The sequence below is a fragment of the Podarcis bocagei genome (genome assembly GCF_964188305.1).
Source record: "Podarcis bocagei genome assembly, chromosome: 3".
NCBI lineage: Eukaryota > Metazoa > Chordata > Lepidosauria > Squamata > Lacertidae > Podarcis > Podarcis bocagei.
The window spans coordinates 79,487,422-79,514,448 of record NC_138127.1 but is presented as its reverse complement, the minus strand read 5'-3'; the positions used below and the strand labels follow the sequence as shown (position 1 = coordinate 79,514,448).

General features: G+C 40.7%; 1 protein-coding gene across 4 annotated transcripts in view; it reads left to right on the top strand.

The window, feature by feature from the left end:
• DISP1 (dispatched RND transporter family member 1) overlaps positions 1–27,027 on the top strand; it is an 85,334-nt gene that overhangs the window by 25,456 nt on the left and 32,851 nt on the right. Inside the window, exons 1-2 of one of the 4 annotated variants that reach the window (XM_081186356.1) lie at positions 15,906–16,109; positions 24,787–24,963. In XM_081186356.1, coding sequence (XP_081042482.1) covers positions 24,860–24,963 — 104 coding nt within the window. In that variant the 5' untranslated portion in view covers positions 15,906–16,109; positions 24,787–24,859. Of the gene's footprint in view, positions 1–15,905; positions 16,110–23,750; positions 24,030–24,786; positions 25,329–27,027 lie in introns of those variants that run through there. The other 3 variants (XM_081186357.1, XM_081186354.1, XM_081186355.1) reach the window with 3 other exon arrangements.

Genomic DNA, 27,027 nt, shown 5'->3' with positions numbered 1-27,027 from the left:
CCCCAAATGGTAATGACAAGAGTAGCAAGGCTGGTTGTGCCAGTGATTTTTGAGGTACCACTTCAGGTGACAATGGGTAGACAATGGGACCCTGCCCGACTTCCCTTGTGTGGTGGCATTTCTTTGCTTGTTCAGACCCAGAAACCTCCTCCCTAAATAAATTCACACTTGACTCAAAATTTTGGTTTGGTTTTTGGCAGAATTTAGGCCACAACTTTATTGATTACAGACAGTGACTGGTTGCATAGGCTCTGGTTCCGCTAGCTCCCTGTCATGCAGGTAGCGCTGACCCAAGACACCAGCATAGGTCAGCCAAGGGTGAACACCTGGATAAGTGGAAAGCCGGGCACAGGCTAACTCTGCCACCCAAATGTCCCCCTGGACTCAAGCACGGGCACAACCCCCTCTCAGGGGTTAACCAAACCATCGAGTCCCTGGATTCCTTTAACGGAATACCCTTCACATAGGGATGACGAGAGCGTTCTCCCATCCCTATCACCTGAACCAGAGCCTATCCGCAACCTTACAAGTTGTGATGATTTGCTATGCGGCAGGCGAAACCCAAATGGCAACAGCCTATCAGCCAAGTGGGGAAAATTCCTGCAGTGTCCCAGTCCTAACGACAGACGACACACAACAACATAGTAAGGTCAAGCGCAACAAGCCCTAAAAGTAGAGAGAGGTGGGCGAGTGTTCCGAATGCATGCACCGAAAGGGGAAGCTCTGGGTCATGTGCATGGGCATAAATAGGTCCCTCGAACCGTTTAGACTGCATCGCATTGGCCAGATTGTACCCAGCTTCAAGGGACCTAGCATTCGGGTGTTGTGGCTAACCAATTGTACCCACCCACAACACAGGGTGTCGGTTGTCCAGGTCTCACCGCAATACGTGCCCTCTTTAAGGGAGGACCTGATTTGCCTGAGGCTCTCTGCCTGTGTGTGTGTGTGTGTGTGTGTGTGTGTGTGTGTATGTGTGTATATATATATACCCGAAAACACCAAAACCTGCATATATATATATATATATATATATGCAAATGATGGTAGAGGGTGCCAAACTGGATCTTTGACCCTGGTGAAATAAAGGCTAGTTTCGCCACTGCTTGTATTATGTGCATGTATCTCTTTTAGTCTTGAATAAGTTATGACTGGGTGTGTGCTCACTGGAAGGACAGATCGTGAAGCTGAGGCTCCAGTACTTTGGCCACCTCATGGGAAGAGAAGACTCCCTGGAAAAGACCCTGATGTTGGGAAAGATGGAGGGCACAAGGAGAAGGGGACGACAGAGGACGAGATGGTTGGACAGTGTTCCCGAAGCTACCAGCATGAATTTGACCAAACTGCGGGAGGCAGTGGAAGACGGGAGTGCCTGGCGTGCTCTGGTCCAGGGGATCACAAAGAGTCGGACACAACTAAACGACTAAACAACAACAAGTTATGTATAATATTCAAGGAAGGTTATAAAGAATTCTGGTTTTGTGTAGGGGTGTCAGAGAATATGTAAGCTTCACCTCTCATGGAGAGTCTATTGTAAAGCTAGAGATTCATTATGAGACACTGACTTGCGATAGCTGTGTTTTGTGATGGCCTCTGGCTTTTGTGGGGAAAAAATTAGAAACCAGAGCCTTTCCATAGTGCAGTAATAACACTATTGCGACCCTTTTCTTTGGGCAAGTTAGTTAGAAAGCTCTCTTTGACTTTAATTATTAGTTTACCCTGCCATGTGAGCAGAGCACCTCCTAAATCCGGTTTGTGCCTTGAAGGCGTGAGAATTTCTCTACTGCTTGAGGTCTGTGCAAATCATCTGCACTACAAAGGAATCACATCTCAGTCCATTTTGGTAATCTGGGAAGGACAAATATTTAGAAACGGCTGTGTAACAATAGCAAAAGGAGCAGTAAATTAAAGTGTGCTGGGATCTTGTCCTAAATTGTATTTGACTTGAAGTTCAAGAAGGAGAAAAATGCCTTCTTTGGTTTAGTTTTTTAAATGGGAGGAGGAACTAGAGCATCCCAAGAAAGCAAAAATAAGCATTTGCTTTGGTTTTTTTTTAAAAAATAGTGTTTCAACTTTTTAATTTGATTTTTTAAAAATACATTGGTGTAGCACAAGCTTTAATTTATAATTCAGAACAGTTGAGAAATGGTTTTATTTGTCTTGGCTGTTGCACCTTTATTTAACGTACTTAAAACATTTATCCTCTGTTGAGCTTTAGAGATCAAGGTGAACATGTAAAATTAGGAATTAGCAAATAAAACTCTCAGTATAATATTACAGCACTGCAATATTGTGGAGTATTTGTGTATATTCTGCACATGATCAGAAACCTGCTCCACCTTACATAAATATGCTTCAGAATAAAATAATTAAAAGTGCAATTAAAAACACACCATAATAAAGTGAAAACTCTGAGGCCCTGCCGTTCTGCCCAGTATCTGAACTGGGGACTCTGAGGCCTGATTTATAGTTGTTGTAGAGAGAAGTGATATAAAATTATTAAATAGTGAGTGACCTGACTTGGTTCTCTGAAGGCTTTAGAGCCTACTTCAGGCACAAAGAGAAATGGAGTTGTGAAAGATTGTTCTTTGTAACAGGCAGACTTTGCGAAGCCAGTGGATCCTGAGACAGATGGGTGCCCACAAGGGGAAAGTGAAACAAGTAGATTGGCCATGCCTGGCTTAAATACCTAAGAGCCTGACCTTTTGATCCAGCAGGGGAAATACGGCAGGACCTTCTGCCTGCTGATTTTAGGCATCCAAATATTTCTAGTTCCTTGTAGCTCAAATCTCCAGCTGTAGCAAGTAAAAAACTGATTTTTGTTTAGTAGTCTTTGTTGGAACTACAGCTGCAGAGAACATTCAGTGTGTGAATTATAGAATCATAGAGTTAGAAGGGACAACAAGGGTCATCTGGTCCAACCGCTTGCATTGCGGGAATCGTTTTGCCCATCACGGGGCCCAGACCCACAACTCTGAGATTAAGAGTCTCAGGCTCGACCAACCGAGCTATCAGGATCTTAAGAGGTTAATTCTGTTATTGGTCTAACTGACAGCAGACTTAATTGGCTGGAGGTTCTAGTCTTTTGGGCTTCGGCTGTGAGTGAAGAAGAAGATTGAAATTTGAGTAATGGAGGAATTGGAGAGGAAAGTGGTTCTGCAGGCAGTTTGCTCCTTTTTTAGGCTTGACGTAACAAAGACAACCCCCCCTTTCATTTCTCATCATATTATATGTTGTTCTTGTTCAGTTGGTTAGCATTAAAGTGTTATCGGGAATTTCATTTTCTCTCTGGACTCGATTCTGCTTTATTCTTGTCACTCTAATAATGGTTGTTGGACACGTTAAACACACACAAACAGTTAAGTGCAAGGTATTGAACCTGAGATCTTTTATGTACAGTACTTGAATTTAGGAACATGTTTCTTGAGCAAATACAGTGGTACCTCAAGTTACATACGCTTCAGGTTACATATGCTTCAGGTTACAGACTCCGCTAACCCAGAAATAGTACCTCGGGTTAAGAACTTTTGCTTCAGGATGAGAACAGAAATCATGCTCCCGCAGCGCGGCGGCAGCAGGAGGCCCCATTAGCTAAAGTGGTGCTTCAGGTTAAGAACAGTTTCAGGTTAAGTACAGACCTCCGGAATGAATTAAGTACTTAACCCGAGGTACCACTGTAGTTTGAAGTCCAAGTCAGTCCTCATACACTAAATCTCTTTCAGCTCCTACCTTCCAGCCAGGCAAGCAGCCACACAATTTCTCTGCCATAACAAAAATATTCTGTTTCTATGAAGACCCACTGTTTTTTGGGGGGAGGGGGTTGAGCTGGCTAGTTTTATGTTTTATTTCCTTCTCATTACTGTACTTGGAAAAGCACAGATTTGCTATAAGGTTTAGCCAGATTATTTAATGATGAGAAACAGTACAAAGTCATGGTTCTGCTCTTAGTATATTTTAGCAGAGCCTGCTGTATGGCTGGCTGCTTATTTAACATCTCTGTGAATGTTAAGAGAACAATCACATTAAAAATCACATTAAAATTACTGGTCCATGGGTTTGTCACATTCTAAATTGCTTAACATTTTGCATTCAATTAGACCAAATGAAAGCTGTTGTTTTTTGTCAGAACAATTTGGTAGCTAGCAATGTCAGTATCTGATTGCCTTCTTTTTCTTTTTCCGTACTTGCCTACTTTAAAGTACTTTTGTTTCTGATCTTCATGAGCAACTGATGATGAGAAGAGAGTGAACGAGCATTGATGGTACTCTCAGTGTATTGTGCATAATTTCCCCTGACCTGAACTGTAGCCTGTATTGTTGGGTAGAAGTGTGATACAGCACACCAACCCTTCTGAGAAATTATAGGGGTGGAGCCAATCCAAACACTGTTTTCATTAGCCTTCAGATTACTGAGAATGCTTGTCAGAAACCTTTGGTTTTGGAGGGTGATGTCATGATCATTGCACACGTTGCTTTTACAAGGGGGGCAAATATACAAAAAAAGCCTTGTGCAGTTCAGCCCTGAGATTGGACATGATGACACTTTAACAAGTATATCTTGGAAAGAGGGAAAAGGAAGGGTCTGTCCAAAGGAAAATGTGAAACTTGCTATTTTGCATTTTATGTACCGTTGGTTGTTACTTTTTATATATAGTTACTCCAGGTTATTTGAGATCACTTTGATTAAGATCCTACAACTCAAACATGCATTTGTTTTAATATTAAGGCTACATTCCTAAGGTTGCAAGGGAGAGGAACTGAAGGCATTTGAACTGCTTTATCCTGCACCTGGCTGGGCCTATATGCAAGTTTCCAACAACAACTGTACTCTTAACGCTTTCCCTTCCCCTTTGACTGGCAGTGGCTTTTCAGACAGGAGTCTTTCTCATCCCTACCTGGAGATACCAAAGATTGATCCTTGGACATTTTCCATACAAAACATGTGGTCTACCACGAGGTAGAGGAAAAGGGAAGGAGAGATTTAGACATGCTCAGACGTTTATTTAAATTTCTCTCTGGTTTGTGGCCTGTCACAGTGCCAGGGGGACTTTGGACCCAAGCCACAACTCAAGATAGCCGCCCCCTTCTGCTTCTTCAGATTATGGAGCTCTAACATCTGTTGGCTTTGAAGGAACCAGCCATAGGGAGGGAGTCTATGACATCAGATCTCTTGACATTGGAGGGGTAGATTTGACCTAATTTGCAGCCCCTGGAATGCCCTTCCAGATATTGTAGGATTACGCTCTGGGTTTCTTCATTTTGACAGTTTTCAGGGTCCTACTATAGAATCATTATATCGGCCTTTGTTTCCCTACCATTGGGGAAGGCTCAGGGGAGAAGTTTGGTTTTGCAGATGGGTTGTTTCAAAATAGGGATGGATCTCTTACCCACTTGAGAAGTTGGCTGCTTCTTTGTGATGCACACTCGTCCCTGTAGCTTTCAGATAATTTTCACTTCAAGGCAGAGGTGCCCCTAGTAGGCTAATTTTATGTGTGTGTGTGATCAGACCAGCACCTAATTGGTGCTAAACAAATGTTTAATTCATGACAAAACTTTCTGCTTGAGAGCAGCACCTTCATGTTTGTATCAACATCAGGTAAATAGCCTTTCTGTTTTCTCGAAATTGATGACTATTTCATGGGCAGTTACTTTACACAGGTTGACTTATGGGGAAATGAAATTGCCCTCAAGTGTATCGATCAGGAATCAGCTTCTGATTTGATTCCAAACTAGATTTTATTATGGCACTTCCATGTGCTTAAACAAGAATTGTCCCGGGAACTCAGAGCAGGGTCCAAGTTTTAAGACAAAAAGGGGCATACAGATGAAATTCAAAGCCTCCTTACCTGCAGCTCCCACTCATCCGCTGTGCATTGGCAAAACACTTTGGGGAGAAAAGCTGGGGTAGTTTTGTACTTCGTATCTGTGAATACTTCTTGGCTTCAGAATCAGACCCTTCCCCACAAATGTTCTTGATTGATTGGGGAAGTTCATGTTTAAGTGCATGGGACTACCATCATCAATTTTATTTTCGTCCTTGGCTTCTCATTCTTACTGTGTGGATTGTAAAAGTTATACTTATAGCGCAATTGTGAAAGCAGCATCTAAACTAGCATTGATGCATATCAGTTTGATGCCTCTGTCATCACTGTAGAAGACTATTGTGCAGTGCCTAACTTGCTGTTTGGAAGAGTTCTTATCCTGTGCACATCTCCTTCTGGTAGCTTAAAAAAATCATTTGTCATTAGTTAAATTTATGGTGGCAGTTTTAGATTTTGAGGAAGCTCTAGTGACCTCTCAGGTAATTCAGTGAACCTGTCACTAATAATTCCATTCCTTAGCTAATAGTACAGAGTTTAATACAGAAATTATGAGCTAGGCCTCTTTCCACCCCAGGGAAGATTTTTTTTTTAAAAAAACACACCATTTTTGAAGGGTCATGGTGCATGTGTAATGTATTTAAACAGGGGTTAGGAGATTTTGTACTTTGAAGAGGAGTTAAGCTTTCTCTAAGCTCTAAAAGTGTTCTCTTTTTAAGAAGACTCTTGGTATAAATCAGTTATATAATAACCCTTGATTCTTAACTTTCTGTTCCTTACTCTGAAACTATACACAAATTAATATGAACGCTATTGGAATATCGGTGTACTTCCAAAGTTATACATAGTTCTAGTATTACAACAGTTCCAACTTGCCCAGCCATATACAGTATGTGGCCTCTGTCCTCATAACTTTCTGGCCTGGCTACAGGTTTAGGGACTTGGGAATGTGAGAAGAAAGAACGTTGTTTTAGGCTGTTGAAGATTGAGTCTGAGGCTTGCACTGTCTGTCTGTCTGTCTGTCTGTCTCTGTGCTGTGGTTGGCATGGAATTAATTGGCAGGCTCATATGTTGTGTGGAATTTGTCCCCATCATCAGTATTTTTTGGAACAGCTTCCATTTTCACTGGTGTTACAGATGCTGAATAAATTTTTGAAAGGAAACTGAGAGCCTGTAGAATGCAAAGGCTGACAAAGTTTATTTGGAACTAAGTGTTAAAACACTTACCAGCATTACCACACACTTTTAAAAGTAAAAGAACACTGAGAATTACAGGTGGGTTTCTCCCACCGCCACCCCCAACTTGGTTGTCATGGGTGCGGGGAGAGAACCAATCTCATATGCGTAATATTAGCTTTTCTGCAAGTACAGCTCTTCACTCATTGCTGTTGGAGAAGATGGAGCCTGAAGTGCCTTCACATATAGCGCTTCCTAAAAACAACTATGATATATATTGTAGTTATATAATTGATCATCATTCAACTATATTTTCTTACTTGTGAATAACAGTGAGGAGGCTGACAAATCCTGCATTAGTTTAAGGGCTATGGAAAGCTGTGCAGTGGGAGCATATACCTCCTTCATTGCTCAAGCTTTAGGTTTTTTGAACCTTAAGCTGGTGCAACTGTAAATGGGTTGAACCTTTCCCCATAGCCTTGGTGAGTTTGGAAAGGAGCCCTGATAAATTTGTGGCAAGGAGGCACAATGGATTATTTCCTTCTGTCTCTTCAGACACTGTCAAATCGATGTAATGTCAGTGCTTTTTTAAAAAAATGAAGGTATGAGGCTACTTATTTTAATAATAATAATAATAATGATAATAATAATGATGATAATAATAATAATAATAATAATAATAATAATAATAATAATTTTTATTATTTATACCCCACCCATCTGGCTGGGTTTCCCAGTACACTCAAAATGGTGCAAGAGTGAGCCAACACATGTGCAAATAATCTTAAATGCACATGATGATTAGAGATTTCTATGACTTATTGCCTTGAAATTAATGATAATTTTATTAAATAAGTCACAGTAAGTTAAAGTCCCTTAGCAGTGTACTAGTTGTGCTAGTGGAATGGCTTGCACAGGAGACGGGCAGGAAGGCAGCACAGTTATTGTTGCTGGTTGTGCCTGATACTTGTCCCTGATACTTGTTGCAGAACAAATTTCCACTATTGTTGCAATGGATTTCTTATTGTGAAGCCATTATTCTTGTGCTTAATGCTACTGCAACAGCCCTTGCACTGACAGTCAAAAAATGTTGAATTTGGGCTTCTGGTTTGAAGAAAATAGTTTAATTTATGCATTGTTTTCAAATAATAATAAAAATTACCTCATATATTTGTTGAACTAAGCCATTTTAAAAGTTACCAGCTTATAATTAGAGCTGGTGGTTTTCCTTTAGTGTGAGCTATGCAAAACTGGAGTGTCCCAGAGACATTTAACACATGCTTCTGAAGGCACTGAAGGTTAGCTCTCTCAAAGCCCGGTCATTGATTTATCTGCATGCAAGAGGAATTCCCAGGCTCCCATCTCTTTGCCAAGAGACAACTAGAAAATATTGTGTCCGCATTGGAAGAGCTGTGTTTGGGCAGTGCTCTCAAACCCAAGCAGCCTAGTGAATAAACATTTAAATTTGTGCTCAAACAACATTTTCTCTTGCCTTGTCTGCTTCAGCCTTCATTAGTGTGTCAGCAAATCTCAGATCAGATAAAACCTTCTGTATGAGTTGTTGCAATGACCATTTTCTCAAATCACTTGGACCTCTTTTGTAAAGAAAAAAACCCCTGTAGTCATAATACTTATTTCATTACCCTAAGCAGGAAAAAGTGTAGGTGCTGAATAAAGGCAGCTATTAGAGTCCATGGTGTTACAGTTCTCTGACTTAAGCATCAACCTCCCAGGTTGATGCCATAACTGTTCATTTGATAAAAGAAACATTTATGAGAGCCATATACATAGCTTAAGTTGTCCCTAATTGAACATTCACAGCCTCCCCCTTTGTATATGGAAAAACTTTAGCACAGGCAGATTCCAGAAGCCTGCAGAGAATGTAATACAGTGTTATAGAATATTCATTTGTTAAATGCCAAAAAACGCAAATCGAGTAAACCAAATGAGCCATCATAAGATGCAAAGCAGCACAGTTTTTTTTAAAAAAATAATAATTTAATGGCTGCACTCCGATTCATCTAGCCATGTAAAGAGTTGATATCATCTCATAAAGCTTAAAACATAGCCATGATGAAAACAGACATAAAACATCAATAACAGTCTTGCATAATGCTAGTTAATAATGAAAGGTAGTGTTCTAAATTAGCCGAGTGAGTTTTGCGACTGGCAACCATGTGGAAATCTCTGGATGCTAGGTTGGCAATGGACGTCTCCATCTAGCTGGCCCCTCCAGTTTTCTTAAGCAGGCAAGCAGAAGAGCTTATTTATTGTATTTATATCCCACCTTTTTCTACAAGGAGTGCATGGTTCTTCCACGGCTCAGTTAATCCACACAACACCCTTGTGAGGTAGCTTAGGTTGAGAAGCAAAATGTCACATGGAAAAGGATCTGAAATATTTTCCTTGAAGCTTGAATCTGTTTTATTCTGCGTTGTTGTATTTGATGTACCGGTATTTGATGTTTAAATGTGTTGTAAACCGCTTTGTGTTTTTTCCCCTTTAAAATGTAAAGCGGTATACACATGAAATGAATAAGAACAATAATTGGACCTGCGCCAGTAGCAAAACACGCCTGGCACTGGGGGAATTTTGAACACTGCTGCAAGACCCTGAGACGTAAATGCTATGTGGTCCAGCATCACCTAGAACCAGCTACCCACATATAAGTAGAATCACTACAACCCAGTGTTGTCTCCACCCAGCTTGGACCGCTGCTCCAGGATTCCATGACTGATGATACCGAAAGCTGCTGAGAGATCTATTGTTACTAGTTCTCCTGAAACTAGTAACAATAGAGATTGGCAGGACTCTTCATGATACTAATAGTAATTAATTAATACATACCCCACCCATCTGGCTGGGTTTTTCTTGAATGGTTTCCCTTGAATACAGTGCGGCTTCCAAACTTGAAAGAGTTGACCAGGGTGTGGGTGGGTGCAGTTAGACAGCTAGCTCCGATATGGTGGTTGTGCTTTTCACCTTGTCTTAATTCTCACAAGGTAGAATTGAGAATACTTCCTTTTTGTTCTAACAGCATTGTACATAAATGGACAGGTGATGTCTTTTCTAGATGCCTGCCAAGCAATGTAATCAGTGTGTGACATCAAGATGGTGGGATTTCTAAAGTACCAACCTTGTCCAATTTATGAAGTGCTGCATGTGGCTTTTTGCATCATTTATTATGTTTACGGGTGATGGACTCATATCATCTCCCGCCTTGGCTGCTTGTAAAAATAGCCCAGTCTGGGGGTTTGCGTATACTTGTTCAAGTTTCCTATTAGTTGTAACTCATAGTGGAAAGCCAACACCTGTGATAATGGAATGCATATGACTGTGTAACTTTGTATAAATGTTAGTACAGCTGCGCTCCAGTGTAAGTCATTTATTATTGGTGCATGTTTGTCAGATCAGGCAACTTGCTTGAAGTTACAAACAGGCGTGTTAAACTCTACTTTAGTAAGTCAAGCTTCTATGACTGTTGAAACAATTTAATTTCCTCGTCCAATTTTATACATTTTGAGAAAGGTACACATTTTGAATGCTATTTGAAACATGCAAATTTTTGCACCTTTTTATATTTTAAACCATACGCTGCAGTTGTTTGATTTCTTTCAATAATTTTGGTTTACATCAGTTGTTTAACAAGCCTTTATGGTGTATGATGGGGGAATGACTGAATTGAATTGCATGATTTGTTTGTGTTGTGACTTTTAAAATCATAACATAAATTTTAATACTTACATTTTTATACTTATTCTGAGATCACTTGCAGTTACTTTATGTGGTACTACAAATGCATGGCAAGTTGCTGTTATGAGTAGCCAAATACACAGGAAATGTGTCAAAATGAGAACATATTCACAAACAACTTGAAATTGTTGAAGGCATTATTCCTCCCCATGTGTGCACTGTTGCACACGTGAGAAGGGATAAGCATAGTGTCGACTCCCTGCTTAATGCTTGGGTACCATAGATATTTTCTTATTTTTAACAGAATAATGCAATCCTCTAGCCATCTTCCTCCTCTTGTGCATCTTGCGCAGTTTAAAAAATGACGTGTCCAAGGGTTTTATCATCTGAGGGAAGGAAAATGGGCACAGTGATGTAGTAATAGTTGTTGCTCGTAGTAATTTTTCACCGTACATAGGACAATGTGGTCTTGAAAGATACCATACCATCAGCTGTCTCAAAGCGACAACTTAAGTCATGGTACACACCAAACCTATCCATTCTTAAGGAAATCAGCCCTGAGTGCTGGAAGAACAGATCCTGAAGCTGAGGCTCCAGTACTTTGACCACCTCATGAGAAGAGAAGACTCCCTGGAAAAGACCCTGATGTTGGGAAAGATTGAGGGCAGAAGGAGAAGGGGACGACAGAAGACGAGATGGTTGGACAGTGTTCTCGAAGCTACCAGCATGAGTTTGACCAAACTGCGGGAGGCAGTGGAAGACAGGAGTGCCTGGCATGCTCTGGTCCAGGGGATCACAAAGAGTCGGACACGACTAAACGACTAAACAAAAACAACACACCATAGTGCATGCTGTTATTCCAAGATCAGATGAGGTTGTCTCTTAGTTGTCAGAATAACTGGACCTTGGGATACATTACGAAACAAATGATTGAATTAGCCAGCAGGGAAAAAGCAAGTCAGACTGTACTTATTTAATTTCTTTGGACTTATTCCTGCATATTTGCAGAATATAATATGCATGTATGCATTCTTATGTTTATAGGTCCATAAGTGCTATTAAGGTTGGCATAGGACCAGCTATCATACCTCATAATACGCCACCAGAGCTTTTAAGCTGCTAAGGTAAGATACATATGACCCAACTCCACCAATGTCACACATTCCTTTGCTTATAACCAGCTGACTGTGTCTAGCGGAGATCAGCCTGTTTAACAGATTTTGTGGTTTGATTGAAACTCCACAGGTGTGTGTAGTGTTCCTTTTGAACTCAAGAGGTTATATTGTTGGTTAGCTTATCCATAAAGAATTGAAATTAAAGCATGCCTGCTGAGGTTATTAGTTGGCCTCTATTGTATGAAACCCTTTTGGTTTCTTTACTTAAATGCCTGTCTTCACTACACGTCTCTATCACAACCACACCTATTTATTTATAGAAATAGAAGATTCTTGTGTCTGAAAAGCAGTAGGTAGCAGAAAATTGGCTGATAAAATCATGCTTGTGGGAAATGACCATCACTAGTCATAGAAACAAAACAGACAGATTTCTACTGTTCATGAATTGTGTCTTCACAGCTGAACTAGGCATCTTACTGCTTTTCATACGTGTTTAATAAGAAGTGGCTGCCATAGAGGCCAGTTGCATTTCTATAGTCTTCCATTGGTTTTCAGCCTGTCTTCACATGTTAACAAAATGTTTGTTCTTATTTTTGAGAGTTTGGCTACATCTTTCTTCAACATTTCTCTGGTTACTAGGATGCTGCATAATGCTAAGCTGAGTAATATGTGCAAGTCTCTGATTTGATAGTAATTCATGTCTGGGTCTGTATTGTCAAGGGCCACTCTAGTCTCCAGACAGTAGTCCTAGGGCTAGAATTATATTGGGCTATACAACTTACCCTTTTGCATGAGCTCTTGCTCACTAATGACGCCTTCGAGGAGGTAATGGCCAGAGTATTGCATATAAAACATAAGGAATGATGTTCCACTGAGGTGCATAGAATCTTTTTCGCAGCCCTTGACTATTGTAGCTTTCCCAGGACAGTGGTGCATGTCATGTGTGGAAGAGTGTGATTCCAGTTACCTTTAAAGGAGCAATTGCATAACTTGGGAATTCTTGCTGCCCTGTTTAGGGAAGTTTTTAATGACTGATGTTTTAATGTATTTTTAATCTTTTGTTGGAAGCCGCCCAGAGTGGCTGGGGAAACCCAGCCAGATGGGCGGGATATTATTATTATTATTATTATTATTATTATTATTATTATTATTCCTGTCTCACCTTTGCTCCCGGATGCTTAGTTGACATGAGTGTTATTCACCTCTTCTGATATAGTGTAATAAAAAAAGTAATGTAATATATAATATGCCTTCCTGGAAGATGGTGATTTGGGCACTGTGGTATGTTCCTTTCTGGATTAATGACTGCAGTGCTCTGAATCACAGTGGAGATATATTTTATTTCGGTGATTTAAATCAACAAGTTAAAAGGCTGATTTAAGAACATAAGAAGAGCCCTCTGGATCAGACCAGCTGGCCATCTAGGCCAGCATCATGTTCTCACAGTGATGCTATGGGAAGTCTGCATGAGCACAACATGTAGATGGATAACTCAGTTGATTAGAGCGTGGTGCTGATAGTGCCAAGGTTGCAGGTTCGATCCCCAGTTGCATGTTCCTGCATTGCAGGGGATTGGACTAGATGATCGTCAGGGTCCCTTCCAACTCTACAATCCTATGATTCTTCCTATTTCTGCTCCCTAACATGCAATGTGCTTTGGCCATAGCTGAGTCAGCATCTTCAACCAACCATCCACTACAACCACAGGATGTTTTTTCCTTGTCAGTTACTGCCAGTTCAGGCACCATATATGTGAGGTTAGATTTTTATTTATTTTTAATTTTTGCCCCAACTCACATCACTTTCCGCTTGCTTGTTTTGCCTTTGCAATTTTACTGCCCATTTACCAGGTTTGGGTAGATCCTTTTCAAACTCCTCTCAGTGCCCTTTTTGTTTTGACCATTTGTTGTCACCAGCAAACTTTGCTCTCTCGCTATTCACTCCTAACTCCAGGTCACTTATGAACAAGTTTAAAAGCTCAGGTCCCAATATAGATCCTGCGAGACCCTGCTTCCTACATCCTTACATTGTGAGAACTGTCTTTGTTTTATTTTTTTATCGTCTGCTTCCTGTTCTTTAACCCACTACTGATCCATAAGAGGCCTGCCCTCTTACCTCATGAGTAAGCTTGGTTTGCTTCCTCTTTGATGAGGGACTTTCCCAAGAGCTTTTTGCAAGTCAGAGTATGCAGTGCCATCTAGATCGCCCCTATCCACATGCTTTTTGACACTCGAAGAACAAAACAGCTTCAAGTGGATTTGTTTAAATATAAGTGGTCTATAAAAATAATCCAAATAAATAAACACTAAAAAGGTCATACAGGCAGGGTTTCTTTTCACAAAGACTTATTCTTCTAAGTCAGGGGTAGGCAACCTAAGGCCCGGTGGCCGGATCCGGCCCAATTGCCTTCTCAATCCGGCCTGTGGACAGTCCAGGAATCAGCATGTTTTTCCATGAGTAGAATGTGTGCTTTTATTTAAAATGCATCTCTGGGTTATTTGTGGGGCCCGTCTGGTGTTTTTACATGAGTAGAATGTGTGCTTTTATTTAAAAGGCGTCTCTGGGTTATTTGTGGGGCATAAGATTTCGTTCATTTTTTTTCCTTTCCAAAATATAGTCTGGCCCACCACCTGGTCTGAGGGATGGTGGAGTGGCCCATGGCTGAAAAAGGTTGCTGACCCCTGTTCTAAGTGCTTGGTAATTCTAGCTTTATCATCAGTATTGCTTTCTTTCAGTTTTCCCAGAACGGACATGTAATTTTCTAGATCTTCCTGCCCTCTATCCCTTTATAAAAATAGCTGTTACACTGTCCAATTTTCAGCCTTCTGTAATGGAGGCTGATCTTACAAGTTAAAAATTTTTGTTAGAAGATAAGCAATTTCACATTTGAAATCTCTTGGGTGGATGCCATCTAGAACTGATGATGTATTGCTTTTTATTTTGTCAGCAAGACCTAGATTTCCATCTCTTGTCACAACTGTTTACCTCAGTTTCTCAAACTTTCTTCCTGAGAAAGTTAGTTCAGGGACTGGGATCTGTCCTGCATCTTCTTCAGTAAAGATGCAACAAATTCATTCAGCTTTTGTTGTTTAGAGCGTAGTGCTGATAACGCCAAGATTGCGGGTTCAATCTCTGTATGGGACAGCTGCATATTCCTGCGTTGCAGGGGGGTGGACTTAGATGAGCCTACGGATCCCTTCCAACTCTACAATTCTATGATTTCCTCCTTTTGCACACCTTTTGACCTCAGATTCCAGACACATAAATTGTTTGACCGCAGCTTCAGGAGACATAAAAGAAGGTGATTCGTTTATTAAACCCACTGCCACAAGATTTGGTGGCAGTGGCATCTCCAGACTTAAATGTCTTTTAAAAGGGTAGACAGGTTTGTGGAGGATAGAGCTATTCAACATGATACCTAAATAGAACCTTCCAGGTTCAGAGATGGAATGCCTCTGCGTACCAGTTGCTGGGATCTGGAGAACAATGGGAGAGGATTATTGCCTTTATTCCCTGCTTGTGAACTTCCCAGATGCATTTGACTGGCCTGGCCTCTGTTGGTAGCTGAATGTTGGAGTTGGTAGACTTTTTTGGGACTGACCCAGCCGTGCTTCTCTGCTGTTCTTAGTGTAGAGTGGGACTATGTTTGCAAAGTGTGGTGAAAAATCCTTATACGTGATAGATCTTACAAATGAGGTACCTGGACGCTGGAGTTTAAAGTTTCTCTAAAATAGCAAACCAAATAAGGCCATTTGAAAGGGTCTTAATCTAGCAACTAGTTCAGTTTAAGAGGAAAAACACAGATATGTTTAGCAGCAATATTATGAGCGTCTCCTGCAGAAACGGGGGAAAGCCATGTTAATGGTAATATCCTGCCTTTCTAACCTTGCATGGAAATCAAGCCTTTGCCATACCAGCTGTTACCACTGAGCCCTTGCCCCTTGAGGCTCATTAGGAGAGAAATTCGGCTGTCCAATAGGAGAAAGAGAGCTGGAAATTCCAGCCCCCAACAAGCGTGATTTAAGGCAATTTGCATGTGCGTGTCATACAGACTCCTCTCGGCAGTATTGCAGAGCAGCCTCAACCAGCTATTTTGTCTCTGCTGTTCTGAGCAGTTGCTGTGAAGACTTCATGAAAGATCGTGCATATAGCTTTGAGTTTTCTTTAGATAACGATAGATAACGATTTTAATTCTTCAACACTGTTCTTATTTGGCAATCAAGGAGAGATCCCCCCAAAAAAATATTTATCTCTAGTTTCTGCACTACATTTTTTGATGCGGCTTAAGCCAGGAATTTCAGAATAATTGGGTGAGTTAATGCAAGTATTAAGAACTTATGGGTTTGTTTATTTGTTTGTTTTTGCAAAGCTGTGTTAAGTATGCATATGATTGTTGACTTACAATGAGACTGCAGTTGAAGGGGGAGAGTTAAGAAGCCTGTGGCAAAACTTAACGGGCTGCCAGGGAACGTGTCTAAAGTAAGAGATTTCCTGGTTTTGTTCGGACCCAACAGGAGGCAAAATGCTTTTATAGTGATTGAAGAGAACAAATGCAAGTGGGTATTGTTTTTAAGGAAGTAGAATGTGCCTGCAAAACTGGCAGAAGGCATTCAGCAATTAAACTTGATTGGTATCTTAAATTTACTTGGGGATATGCATGTACAACAAGCAGTTTTCTCATCTGATAAACTGAGATTAGGAAACCTGCACTGAATGTCATTTAAAACATGTTCATCGTATGCCTATTTAGCATACTAAAATATTGTATGGTTTATGACTTTTTTTACGACAAAACACAGCTATTAAGTGCAGAAGTCTAAAGGTATTCTAAATATATTGTCACTTTGAAAAGTGTGCACATGTTTAGATACAAAAACATTTAACCAGTTGTATGCTAAAATCATAGCTCAGCTGTCCTTAATGATTCCTGTGTGTCAAAGCCAGTTTAATTTAATTCAGCTTTGCAACTTTTGTTAGCAGAGCACACTGGAAGGTTCTAGATAATACACATTATCCAAAATTGGTTTCAAACTTACTGTGTTATGTGCCTTTCAAATGCATGTAGCAGAACAATTCTTTTACAGTTGTGCATTATCTTAACAGGATTTTCTACTGCTGTGGGTTACTCTAAATATTGACATTCCCTGTTTACATAATTTATTGTGAATTCCCGTACATGTTTCAGTTCATTTTCAGTACAAGTTACTTCCTTTTTCAGCTGAAAAAGAGCATATCACTGTGTGTGTGTGTGTGTGTGTGTGTGTGTAGCATTATTGTAAGCATAAAGGATTTATCATAATGAAAACTTGCCTTTACATACCAATGAAAAGTCATTTAGCTGTGTATATAAGATTTAGTGTAATGACGGTTCTTAAAATTGTAGGGTGTATGACTTAAACTTCTTGCATTAGGATTCTTAGAATCCTGGTGCATTGTGCTAAGAGTGCACAGCTTTCTTTGCTTGATACAGGGATGTCTTGCAAGCATATAATTTCTAGTCTAAAATGTTATTTGTAAATTTACCTAACCCTTAAAAATGGCTCTTTTGCTGTTTGGTGAAGTGAAGAAGCTATTGACATATTTAGCTAAGAGTTCTGCCAGTTCCTCAAGTTACCTAATACATTTAATTTTTTCATCTTGATTTACTTTAAGTTGCACAATGTTCTTCTAAACAGAAACTACAATTGTATATTAAAGTCTCTTATAGTTTGTATGGCATCATCCCAAAGAAGGTGAGAACCCATTATGTGGGTTGTTCTTACACTTGGATTTAATCTTTACCTTTAGCTTCTTCTATGTAAGTTAACCTGTTGATAGATAAAAAAAAGGCTTTTAATTTCATCTCTCCATCCTTACTACTATTCCCAGCAGTCATTCCTTCACTCCATTGCTGCCAATGCTGAATTAATGTGCATTCTCTGTGCCTATCTTTAAAGCAATTTTTATTACCTTGGCATGGTGATACCTGGAAAATCCCTGCCAGTGGAATTGCAATTCCTAGCCCAGCCTTCAGCCCAGGAAATGAAATAATTTCTCAAGGTCAGGGCAGACACATCAAGTCTTTTGGGATGTAGATTGGCAGTAATGCAACAAAACACTTAAATACGAGAGAAGATTAATCCTAAAAATGTTTCGTGACTTGGAAGGTGTTGAATAATGTGATGGATCCATTTAACTCTTTATGAAGGACTGGTGGATTATGTTGTGACACAAGAACCAGCTTTCTCTTTAAGACCATGTTCATGGAAGACAGTCTTACTCTGCTACAAGTGATCGCCAAAGAAGAAGAAGAATAGGACAGTAGAGGCCCAGATGTGAAACACCCTCTCCTTGGATGTTTGGCTAGTGGCACCTACAGTGTAATTATTATTATTATTATTATTATTATTATTATTATTATTATTATTATTATTATTATTATTTATTATTATTATTTATTATACCCCGCCCATCTGGCTGGGTTTCCCCAGCCATTCTTTTGGTGGATTACATACTTCCCCAGCCTTCATAGGTGTTGAGATTATATAATACGTCCATAGCATTTTTGAAAAATAAACAATTCATTTGAGAATTGGTTTTATCTGCTTTATATGTTTATAACACACCCTGATGAAAGGCAGTATAAAAGTTCAGTGTGTGCGTGTGTGACACATACAAATGAGGATTTTAGCAAATGAATATTTGCAACAATCAGCTGAGTGACCCCAGTACCTCTGAATTCATGTGTTGTGAGCAAACGCTATGCATTAATGATTGATTTAGGTTTAAGAAGGATGTAAATTTTAAGTAGCATCTGCAATAACATATACTTACACCTGTACATAATTAAAACCCGTGGCCTGTGCAAAAAATGGCTGAGGAAACATTCACATCCAAGCTTCAGGGGTGAAGAATCAGATAATGGGCATCCTACTTAACACATAATGAGTGCTCTCAGCTCCAAGTTCCTATCAGGAGGAGACAGAAAAGGGCTCTGAGGGAAGAGGGCTTTGCAAGCATATGCCTCCACCCTTGTTTGAAGGAAAGGAGTTAAAATACTTCATTTTAACCATGTTGAACTTTACTTATTAATACTTACTACAGCAAGCTTGTTGGATTTAACACACACACACACACATTTTCTTTGCACACATTAAAGTAGACCTAAACTACTTCAATTAGGGAATGGCATTCTGCAGAAACAGGGCCTCCTCGAGGAGTAAGTTATCATAGTTAAAGACTATGTTCAGTGTATAGCTAGCGGCCTATAAACAAAATAAAAAGCAAGTGCCAGGAAACTGTGGGAGACTCCCTTGGCCTGTGAATAGCAAAGGTACTAGGGAATTTCAAAAATGTCTAGCTGAGAGCCGGAAGCTAAGATCAGTGCTTTTTTCTGGGGGGGGGGGGACGCATACCCCTAAACATTTTGTGAATCTAAGTTTGACCTCATTGAGGGGCAGTATTTCAGTATAAGTAGGAAAATGAGAGTACCCTTAAACCTTTTTTTTTTTTTTTTTAGAAAAAAAGCACTGGCTAAGATCAATGACATTAAGCATTTTAAAATCTCTTTAATTGCCTTAAGAATACTGGCTTGAGAGATAGATAGAAAATCCAAATATCAAGGGCCGTCTGTCACTTCTCTCACACCCACATAATTTTGTTGTAAAATGAGAGTAGCGGAAGGGTGCAGGCTTGCTGTATAAACATTCTGTAGAAAAATCATAGAATTTATTTTAATACTTATACAGGTTGTTGCATATCACTCTGTTGCATATTGCTCAGTTTGTCTGTCTTGCAGCATTTAAGGAAAACACCTTAATGAAGACTTTAGAATGAGAAGACATATTTCCATCAGCTAGCATACTGCAATCTCTTTATCTGGCAGGAATTCAATGATTTAAACCAGGCATAGGCAAACTCAGCCCTCTAGATGTTTTGGGACTACAACTCCCATCATCCCTAGCTAGTGGTCAGGAATGATGGGAGTTGTAGTCCCAAAACATCTAGAGGGCCGAGTTTGCCTATGCCTGGTTTAAACAGCACAACCCCCCTAAACCAGGACTGTTTGCTTGGGAGCGTTCTTTTCCAGCTTATATATGAAATAATTTCATGTGCAAGTTGAATCTAGGTTAAATGTTATAGAACAGTTGTCGTCATTTTTTTAAGTTGAGTTTTTGTTGGATTTAAGAGAGGCTGGGGATGAATGGTTCAACAGCTAATTAGCTGGTTCCTAAGGCCATCTAAAGATTTATAATGCTCTGCACTAATGAAACCACATTTCCAGTACTTCATTCCCACCTGATTTTGCACTTGTCTTTTTCAATAGTAGTGGTGTTAGTCCAGATGGCTTTTCTTGAACCAATGTTTTTTTAAGCCTCCTTCTCCTACCCCCACACCCTTTCTTAATAATAACATAAAAAACCTCTTCAGAGTAATGAAATACGTCATCTTGGCCTGAAGGAATGGGAGAGGTTTACCCACATCTAAAATTAATATTCACTTGAGTGAGCACAAAATCCTGCACACATGTCTGAGTGCAGTACAGCATTACAGTTCTTCCTTAAACTCTTGGACCAAACACAGGTGAGTGTCTATGTGGAGGTGATGGCATCACAGACGGCTCACTTTATAGCCACAATTGCCTACTCGGTGAACTACCTAGGGGACCTTTTCCTAAAGCTGAAGGGTCTGGTTAGTATCAGCCCAGCAGATGTAGCAACAGATCACTGAGTAGCCCACTGTACTAGTTTTGTGAAGCACTTTGAGGGGAAAAGTCATTAATTTCCATTCCTAATTTGATGCTACTGTTGAAGCAGATCTCAGGGAGGCTCCTCAAGTACAGTCTGGCCCAGGTTTGTGGGATCACTTTCACTTGGTTTGGCCTGAGGATATGGGCATGGGTTCTGACTGTCTAGATCAGGCATAGGCAAACTCGGCCCTCCAGATGTTTTGGGACTACAACTCCCATCATCCCTAGCTAACAGGACCGGTGGTCAGGGATGATGGGAATTGTAGTCCCAAAACATCTGGAGGACCGAGTTTGCCTATGCCTGATCTAGAGGAACTTTTGGGAGTCGCTTTGCCTTCTGTGCAACTGTGGGTAGAGATTGAAGTTGCTATTGTTTTTGTTTTTGTTGTTGTTGTTGTTTGCAGTTTGATATTTAATGCTGAGTCCAAAGTACATTACTGATTACGTTGAAATTAAACCCGATGGTCATGAGTTTTCTGTCTGTAGTCCCAAAACTCATATGAAAGATAAGATATTCCTGCACCTCAACATAATAGAAGAAGAAGAAGAATTTATTTATACCCCGCCCATCTGGCTGGGTTTTCCCAGCCACTCTGGGTGGCTTCCAACTGAATATTAAAAACGATACAGCATTAGACATTAAAAACTTCCCTAAAGAGGGCTGCCTTCAGTTGTCTTTTAAAAGTAAAATAGTTGTTTATTGCCTTGACATCTGCTGGGAGGGCGTTCCACAGGGAAGGCGCCACTACCGAGAAGGCCCTCTGCCTGGTTCCCTGTAACCTTACTTCTCGCAATGAGGGAACCGCCAGAAGGCCCTTGGCGCTGGATCTCAGTGTCCGGGCTGAACGATGGGGGTGGAGACGCTCCTTCAGGTATACAGGACCGAGCCCGTTCAGGGCTTTAAAGGTGAGCACCAACACTTTGAATTGTGCCCAGAAACATACTGGGAGCCAATGCAGATCTCTCAGAATCGGTGTTATGTTGTCCCGGCGGCCACTCCCAGTCACCAGTCTAGCTGCCGCATTCTGGATTAATTGCAGTTTCCGGGTCACCTTCAAAGGTAGCCCCACGTAGAGTGCATTGCAGTAGTCCAAGCGGGAGATAACTAGAGCATGCACCACTCTGGCGAGACAGTTCGCGGGCAGGTAGGGTCTTAGCCTGCGTACCAGGTGGAGCTGGTAGACAGCTGCCCTGGACACAGAATTAACCTATGCCTCCATGGACAACTGTGAGTCCAAAATGACTCCCAGGCTGCGCACCTGGTCCTTCAGGGGCAGTTACCCCATTCAGGACCAGGGAATCCCCCACACCCGCCTGCCCCCCGTCCCCCAAAAACAGTACTTCTGTTTTTACAGACAAAAAATTCTTTAAAAAAAATTAAACCTTTTCCGTAATACAGTAAGATAAAAGAGATTGGTATAAATAAAAACAGAGAGAGAGAAGAAATCACAGAGTCCTGTCTCAAACGTAGCTCTTAACCCTTGTCTCACACAGAAAGTGGTGGACCCTCCCAGCTCTCACCTGGGAACTTTCCTTTCTTCTCCCAATCTCTCATCCTGGGAGGTCTTCCTTTCCTTACCACTCACTCAGGGTCCTTCCATTCATCCACCGCCTTCATGTGTGTGTAATCCTTGGACCCCAAAATTGGCCCTGAGCAGAGGACACCAAAGAAAAGCAAAACGAGGGGGGGGGGGAGAGGATGAAAAGAGAAAGATATTGCCATGGCTGATGTACTAACCATCCCATACCAAGGTAAATCCTTTATTTGAGAGGTTGTCTTAGCAGAAAGAGAATCCCCCAGAATGGAGAATCCGTTGTAGGATTAAAAAGAGAAGGAATAGAGCTTTTCTCTCCTTCTGGGGTGCTGTAATAAACTGCTACCATAGCCATATACACCTTTGCTTCTTTTATTTTGGTCATAGTGCCAGACTCAGAACAAATTCAGACAAGCCTGCTGAAGCCTGGTAAACCAGTTCTCCAAATGATACCCTGGCAGCCCCCTCTCCATTCTTAACATCAGAACTACAATTTTCAACCTTCCCCGCAGTCTGATCTTCTCTTTGCGGCAACAGCTTGCTGAAGGAGCCCCATGAGAAGCAGGACCTCTTTCGCCACCAGGTTCCATGGAATAGCCTTCCACAGTTTGACACCTTCCCTTTCAGCATTTTGCAAGCCGGTTAAAACACATGGGTTTCGCTGTGCTTTTTGTTGCTAGCTTGCTGCTCTTTTATTGCCGATTTGTGTGTGTCTGCTGCGTCTCTTGTCTCTTATCATGAGCAGCCGGGAACCTGCTCATCTTTGCCCTCTCATCATAGAGAACAAAGAAACCACAAAATGTTCTCTGTAGACTTGGTAGGTCATAAAGTCATTTTTCAGCTGCCTTTTTTGTGTATTTGCATCCTAACAGCAAAGGAACTGGTCTGTCTTGTCCCAGTCATGACCTTTTTGGGTTGCCCAGAGTTCAGATCAATAAATGTTTGTACCTACTGCTTTAGAAATCCTAATGAAAATATGGAAGAAGCTGTTGGTTGACTTGGATGCTTGAATTTCCTGTTCAGAAGATTTCTCCAGTGTGTCAACGTGCTTCTGAATCTGTTGCACAAAAGGAAAAGTGTACAAATGTCTCTTTAAGGGAAAAAATATTCTTCTTTTTAATTGTGTGCTTATTTTTACATTCCTTTCTGCAGCCATTCTGAAATTGCCATGCAATCCATGAGAAAACTACTCTACTTCAGCCATACAGTATTTTAAAAATTAAATATTTTCAGACGGCAACCAGCTTCATTCAGCTGCTTAAATTTAAACTTGGCAAGTTGTGTGTTCAGTAACTTTTTAATGGGGTCTACTGGTTTAGGGTGCAGTGGTTCGGGAAAGAATATTAAACATAGGAATGCAAGGAATTGGATTCTGAAGGAAAATATTCCTGTCTTGAAAATGCTGTCAAGTTTTGACTGGTTGCCGTTTGGTATTAACTTTGCAGAGTGTCTGAGTGTAACATAGAACAAATAGTTTTAAGTTACATTATTCAGGGCTCTTTCTCCCCCACCTCCTTTAGCTTTAGGCATTGAGGATTCCAAACCCAAATGGCTCTGAGAATCAGCATCCAGGGTTGCTATGGGCAGCATTCCATTGTGCATAGCACCTTCTGTTCGATATTAGTGATGAACCAATTAAATAGCTTGGCTGGCTGTACAGTTTCAGGCACTCTTAACAGCTCAGTAGTAGAGAAGAAAGAGAAAATTAATGTTTATGGGTCCCTGTAGAGCAAGCAGAATCTTAGCAAGCTATTAACAATCACAAAGCTTTAATGTTATGTACATTCTAAAGATGTTAAATCAGTGATAACAGTCTCTTCTTCTAGATCAGGGTGACTAACCTTTGCCCAGTGTTGTTGGGCTCAAATTCATTTATAGTTAGCTTGGTCAGTGGTCAAGGACAATGCAGAAGTCATGATGCGGGGGGAAACGTGAAGCCAGCCAATGTCTATACTGTACTTAAAAAGGTAAAGGACCCCTGACAGTTAAGTCCAGTTATGAATAACTCTGGAGTTGTGGCACTCATCTTGCTTTACTGGTCGAGGGAGCCGGCGTTTGTCTGCAGACAGCTTCCGGGTCATGTGGCCAGCATGACTAAGTCGCTTCTGGCAAAACCAGAGCAGCGCACGGAAACACCATTTACCTTCCTGCTGGAGCGGTACCTATTTATCTACTTGCACTTTGATGTGCTTTCAAACTGCTAGGTTGGCAGGAGCAGGGACCGAGCAACGGGAGCTCACCCTGTCGTGGGGTTTCGAACCATTGACCTTCCAAATGGCAAGCCATAGGCTCAGTGGTTTAGACCAGTGTTCCCCAACCTTGGGTCTCCAGCTGTTTTTGGACTACAACTCCCATCATCCATCACTAGCAAGATCAGTGGTCAAGGATGATGGGAATTGTAGTCCGAAAACAGCTGGAGACCCAAGGTTGGGGAACACTGGTTTAGACCATAGCTCCACCTCCGTCCCTATACTGTACTTAGTTCCATCCTTGTTTTAGACATTGTAATATATTGGTATACTGCGATGTTTAGCTGGCGATATATTGTGATGGTGAAAACCAGCTATTGCCCAGCCCTAATTGTAACTGTACAGATACTTGGTGCATCCTTAATCCAGGTTTCTTTTTATTCAGCAGATCATATAGAACACTGAGACCAGTATATTATTGACAAAATTGTGCCTTTTTCATTTTTAACTTTTTCTTTCTTTTTCTCCCTTCTAGAAGCATTGCAGACCACCAGAACTTTGGAGCATGGCTACAAGCAATGGGAGCAATGACTTTGTCGTTCTGAGCAATGGTAACATCCCGACCAATGCAACTAGTCCTGATCTCCTTGCAACTGGTGATGGCAATGTTGCCGTCCAAAACCTCCCATCTAAGGAAACCACAAGAAGAAAAGTGAGTGCAAATGGGTGCCTTCAACTTAATGGCATGCTAAAACCATCGTTTCTGCCTGTAGATGACCAAAGAACTCCACAGGTATTATCACAGTGTTGTCGCCCTTGCCCATACCATCATCAGCCTCTAAATCACCATTGTAATCAGCAAGAATGCCTTTCACTGTCTGGCAATGCGGCGCCATCTCCATTAACTTCCTGCTGCCCAAACCTTCATACAGAATATTCAGCATCCGCTTGCCAAAAACATACACCCTTGTATCAGACTGCCTGCTGTCTTCAGTCCTCGCCCTCATTCTGCCTACATCATCAGTGGCCTGAACATTTTCAGCATCAGCCTGTGCAACAACATATAGCTAATATACGGTAAGTATATTTGAATTGTAGAGTTGGAAGGGATTACAAGGGTCATCTAGTCCAACCCCCTGCAATGCATGGATCTCAACATATGGTCCCCCATCCAATTTGAAACCATACCACCCCCTACTTAGTTTTGCAAATATGCTAGCAGTTTTATTGCTGCACCACTAGGAGGACAGTGGCTTTTTCCTATAGTGTCTGAATTGTTATTTTTATATGCTTTCTACTTCACTTGTTTCACAATGTAGATAAAAGGTTTTAAAGCAAGCCTATAGTGAGCTAAATCCTTCCCACTATAGTCCTAGTCCATCAGATATGTTTCATCTAGAAGTACATGCAAACTTATGCTCCAATAGCCCATGTTGAATTAAAGATAAAGAAGGTTTGGTTATTTTATATACCTTACATAAGGCATGGCATATCCAAACATTGTAAGTCTTAATGATTGATTGGCAGGATGTTAGGGGTAGCAGAATTCCAAATTGACCCAAGTTAGTTGGTTGGGATTGTTGGTGCCCTTCTGAACAGGGATAATAAGGATCACTATTTGTTTATCTCACAACGCTTGATTGTAGTAAAACAAAGCAGTTTACAATAAAGAATAAAACAATAAAATCATCAGACTATTTAACCCTACAGACCACATAATTGTCTGGGTGAAGTGCACTTATTTATGTATGAAGCCTTCTTTTGTGTCGGTGAGGCAAGTTTAATCATCTTGGAATAATCCAAGTGCAATCCATTTTAAAATGTGCATCAATTCTGAAGTTACTAAATTTTGTAGTAATAAAATCAATGCAGCATATTCTTTCACTACAAAAAATAGTATTTTATTACTTACCACCCCAACATCTGCTACACATGATCTAAAACTATTTCCATCTTAAATATTTTCACATCAAGACATGCCATTTTGTGACTTGTTATTACAAATACTTTTTGATGTCTCCTTCATGTGGTGCCTTGTTTCCCAAACTCAATCCGTTCTTGAAGTCCGTTTGACTTCCAAAACGTTTGCAAACCAAGGCGCGGCTTCTGATTGGCCCCAGAAACAATGCCAACAGCCAAAATAGACGTTTGGCTTCCAAAAAACGTTCACAAACTGGAACACTTACTTCCAGGTTTGCGACGTGCGGGAGTCAATTTGTTCAGGAGACAAGCCATTCAGGAACCTAGGTACCTGAAACCTAGGTTCCTGGAAAGCTCTCATCTTTACCACACATTTCCCAGGGGGTACATTATTTGGTAGAAAAACAGTGGTAGGATGCAGTTCTATACCAACTTGGGTAACTCAGTGGAACTTGCTTCTGAGTAGACACACAGTATTTCATTGTTAATCATATATATGTAATATCTTATAGTGTGGCTGAAGACAAATCAAGTTGAACATCTGACCAGGACAGTAGGCAAGCTGTGTCTCTGCATATATGTATCTTTCAGATTACTGCAAGGTGGAGGTTTTTCTCATGACTAGCTTACAGTTAGTTGTCTCATACGATCTCTTGGTGTTGGTTAAAATACACGGAATATAAAATTGTAATGAGAATTGTTGTTCTTCAGCAACATCTTTCATGTCAAACTCTTTTCGAATCCCAACAGTTGAGCTAAACTAAATGCAGTTAGATCAGTGTTTACAAGGATTGCGATATGTGGATTTTAATTTGGGCTTTTTTGATTCTTTGTACTCTTCAGTATGATGATCCTA